This window comes from Macrobrachium rosenbergii, chromosome 6, assembly GCF_040412425.1.
Source record: "Macrobrachium rosenbergii isolate ZJJX-2024 chromosome 6, ASM4041242v1, whole genome shotgun sequence".
Classification (NCBI taxonomy): Eukaryota; Metazoa; Arthropoda; class Malacostraca; order Decapoda; family Palaemonidae; genus Macrobrachium; species Macrobrachium rosenbergii.
The window spans coordinates 61,351,512-61,355,429 of NC_089746.1; the positions used below are offsets into that span (position 1 = coordinate 61,351,512).

General features: G+C 33.2%; 1 protein-coding gene across 1 annotated transcript in view; it reads right to left on the reverse strand.

The window, feature by feature from the left end:
* LOC136839638 (protein amalgam-like) overlaps positions 1 to 3,576 on the reverse strand; it is a 39,196-nt gene extending 35,620 nt beyond the window's left edge. Inside the window, exon 1 of the mRNA XM_067105950.1 lies at positions 1,524 to 3,576. Coding sequence (XP_066962051.1) covers positions 1,524 to 1,596 — 73 coding nt within the window. The 5' untranslated portion in view covers positions 1,597 to 3,576. The remainder of the gene's footprint in view (positions 1 to 1,523) is intronic.
* Positions 3,577 to 3,918: the final 342 nt, after the last annotated feature.

Sequence of the window (3,918 nt, forward strand, 5' to 3'; positions counted from 1 at the left end):
GTGTGTGTGTGTGTGTACATACCCGCGATCCAGTGGCGGTGTCAATCGTAAAGGTTTCAGTTCCCAACCCAGCCGTACCAATAGGCCAATTCCACTAAATCCCACTGACCTCAGGAAGCGGATTACGTAACTGGTAGTTGGACGACTGCGTTTGGTCGTAGCGAGTGAGGAAAGGGCCGTGAGGCTAGCATTCAAATTACAAGCCACACCTGAAACGCCAACACCCTCTAAAAGGAAAAGGCACTTATTTATATATATATATATATATATATATATATATATATATATATATATATATATATATATATATATATATATATATATATGTATATCTATATATGTATAATATATACATATATACAATATATATATATATATATATATATATATATATATATATATATATATATATATATATATATATATATATACACACATATATAAACACAAGAGTATTTTACCTACATACAGTATATCCTTAACGTTCTTCAAGCCTTCATACCGATAATGTTGAGGAAGCTTTTACAAAAGCTTTAGTGAATTGTTGATAACACATGTTCATACTTATTGATAAGACAGAAAATGTGATTCAAAATGGAATAGCTTCTACGTAAATGCCTGCTAAATGGCGCCATTGATATTCTCATATTATAAATTTATTTGAAATGTTTACGGTATAGTTTGATAACGTATTGTCAATACGCCCATTTCCAATACCTGTCTTGTCGTTTATCACTAGTATTCACGCTTCATAATAGGTTATTACCACGTTATGAATTATATATATATATATATATATATATATATATATATATATATATATATATATATATATATATATATATATATATATATATATATATATATATATATATATATATATATATATATATATATATATATATATATATATATAAATATTCATATACCATCCCATTTTATGTAGATAGTGAATGAATTCATAACGTGGTAGTCAGACGACTGTAGTTGAATCACAGTTAGGATAAAGAGATAGCTGGAGGCAGCAAACTCTTTTGAAAATACCGGCTGATAATCAGGAGGTTGACATCTTATAGAGCTATCCCTTCTAAAGTACAAAAGGGCATAAGTTTACCAATGTATATGTATGTGTGTGTATGTGTGTGAGAGGGATTGTGTATAAGTATTGTATGTGTTTTTTCTTACACGTCCATTGCTATATTTCAATATTGTTTTTTTATATATAATATACCCTTGTTCAATGTAAAGGTTTACATGTTTTTTAAAACTCTGACAGAAAATGCGTAAGAACAAACATTGGACCATTTTATCACAAATGAAACGTTTTTGACTCATGTAAAAAAAAAAAAACATACAAATAAGCACTGATGTTTGATCATTACACTAGCAATAAAAATACACAAACTTTCCCTAAAAAAAAAAATAGAACATGGCCATTAAAGGATTAGGCAGTGTGGCATTGCAAAATTAGCCCTGACGTAAACATTTTTATTTTTTTTATTCTACGTCATGCTCAGTCCTACCTTTGTTGGAATATTGCAAAGAGAGCAACAATATCCAGGTCAAATAGTGCAGTGTTCCTCTTGCTGAAAACATGATGAGTTTTCGAGCCGGATTTGCTTCTGTAAGAACCCAGATTGTCTTCTGGTATTTTACATGAAAATGGTTCCTCCTTTTTTCTTGCTCAGTTGGACATTTGCTTTCTGGATTTATTTATTTTTTTCGAGGTATAAAACTTTTTTTTTTTTTTTCGCAGATATTTTGTTCTGTGTGTTTTTTTTTTCTTTTTATATACTTACAGTCGTGGCCTCTTTTTCCTTTTTGTTTCAAGTGTTATTTTTTTAAACGATTTCTGCAACTTCGGCTTTCATATTTACCCCCCCACTTATTTATTTTCATGGTATACTTCCTTAAAGCAGCTGATTATTGTAGAGTTTTTTTATGTAATCAGTTCAATCTGATCTTGTGTAATCGACGTATTTTTGGCAGGGTTTGTCCAATTACCTTTATGTCTCAGATGTACTTTTTCTTTTAAGAAAGCGATTGTGTCAGAATGGTAATTTCTGTTCCATTGTCTAAATAACTCGACTGTTTCTTGTCTTTTTTTACGTTCATTAGCTATGGTTTTATCTTTTATTTTCCAGTTTACATCATTTTTGACGATTCCATGAACGTGTTATCATTTGTTGACGTTCATTACGTTCAGTTCATCCCTCTTTTTCTACGATTGCCATCAGGGTCGTTTGTCTTTATGGAGTTAAGCTGTGCGCTACTAGAGTCGTCTCTTATTTTTTTTTTACTGACGAAAATGATCAAGTGGCAGACCTCTTAAGAGACTGATCGTCAACTCGAACAGATTGTCCATAGTTTTATGGAGAAAAGCTATATCTCATAATCAAGTTAATCCTTCTAAAAGTCAACACACCGTCTCCACTGTAGCCTATGTATAATCATCGCATCGTCTGCTGATTTTTTTCTGATTCGACCGTTTTTAGACGTGCCTCATCGATTCCTTAAATTATTTTATAATTCAGCGTATGCAGATCATTGATTATTTTACTTCATACGTGCAAGAGGCAGCTTGCCCTAAGACGGGGATTGCTATATTTACTGCGAAACAGTAACTTTTCTTTATTCTTTGAAAAATTCAACCAAAGTCTAGGTAAAGAAAATTCTGCATCATAGCAAAAGAACCTCGACAATTTCATAATTTATTTTATAGCATTAAAAGAAAAGCAAAGTTCCATTTCGTAAAAAAAAAAAAAAAAAAAAAAAGATTCGTCACCCCAAGTTTAAGTTAATCATACTTTCTTTTCATACTGGAAATTCGATGTCATAAATATATGATCACAGGACGATGTCGGAATTTTAGGTGGAACAGTTTTTATCTTGAAGAAATATTAATTACTTTCCGCTGCAAATAGTTCACTCGCGTAAGTGTATCATAATTTTGCTGTCACTTCTTTCTGTCATAGGCCACTGAAATTCATTTCATCTGTCTTTAAAATATAGGAAATAAAGCGTTATTTGTTGTAGAACAATGTATTACAATATACAAGGAAGAGGTACGTAATAAGCAGAAGTTCGACTCTGGTAACCTAGGCAACATCGCTCGGTCGCGGTGTAAGAGAGCAATCGCGGCAGGTCCTGTTCGCACCCTTTCCAACGCGACACTGAGGCGAGGCACTCCCACAGACCTTTATATGGCTCTCTTCTGCTTCATTTTGACGGGAATTTTGAGACCGTTTCTCTCCAGAGGCCGATGATTGCTGGATGTTCATTTGCTGGACGATTGTTTTAATGGCTTCTAATCACCAATTCGCATTACCTTCGGTCAGTATGGAAATCTCCCCCTTTCTCTCTGCGATAGAGACCAGTGATGTGGCGCCGGAATAGGTTTAAAATCGAGTGAAAATAATGATCTCTCTCTCTCTCTCTCTCTCTCTCTCTCTCTCTCTCTCTCTCTCTCTCTCTCTCTCTCTCTCCTCTCAATAATAGCATTTGAAAGTCACGGTTCCCATGATCATGGGGATAAATGAAGTTCATGCTGAAGATTCTATTGTACTATTGATTGCAGTTTCGGGGATCATACTGTTAACCAAAACACTTAATCTAATGAAATGTTCCTGAAATTTCCCTCTCGTTTTCAAACGTTCAACGATAAACGTAAAATTGTCCATTTATTGGTGAAGGAGATTATACGAGAATGTCCTACGTTTTGTCGTTGAAGACGTAACTTTTTTTTAGAATGAAATAGACTCAATAGTTTCATTATAAAATTCCCTCTACCATAAAAAAAGAAGCCTTTCTTCATATACACACGTCAAGGACTATTATTGGCTTTAGGCCTATAGCTAAGTCAAACACTCTTTCCTTTTTTTTTTCAAAGCACTGAACAGAAGTATTGTGCAACGTGTA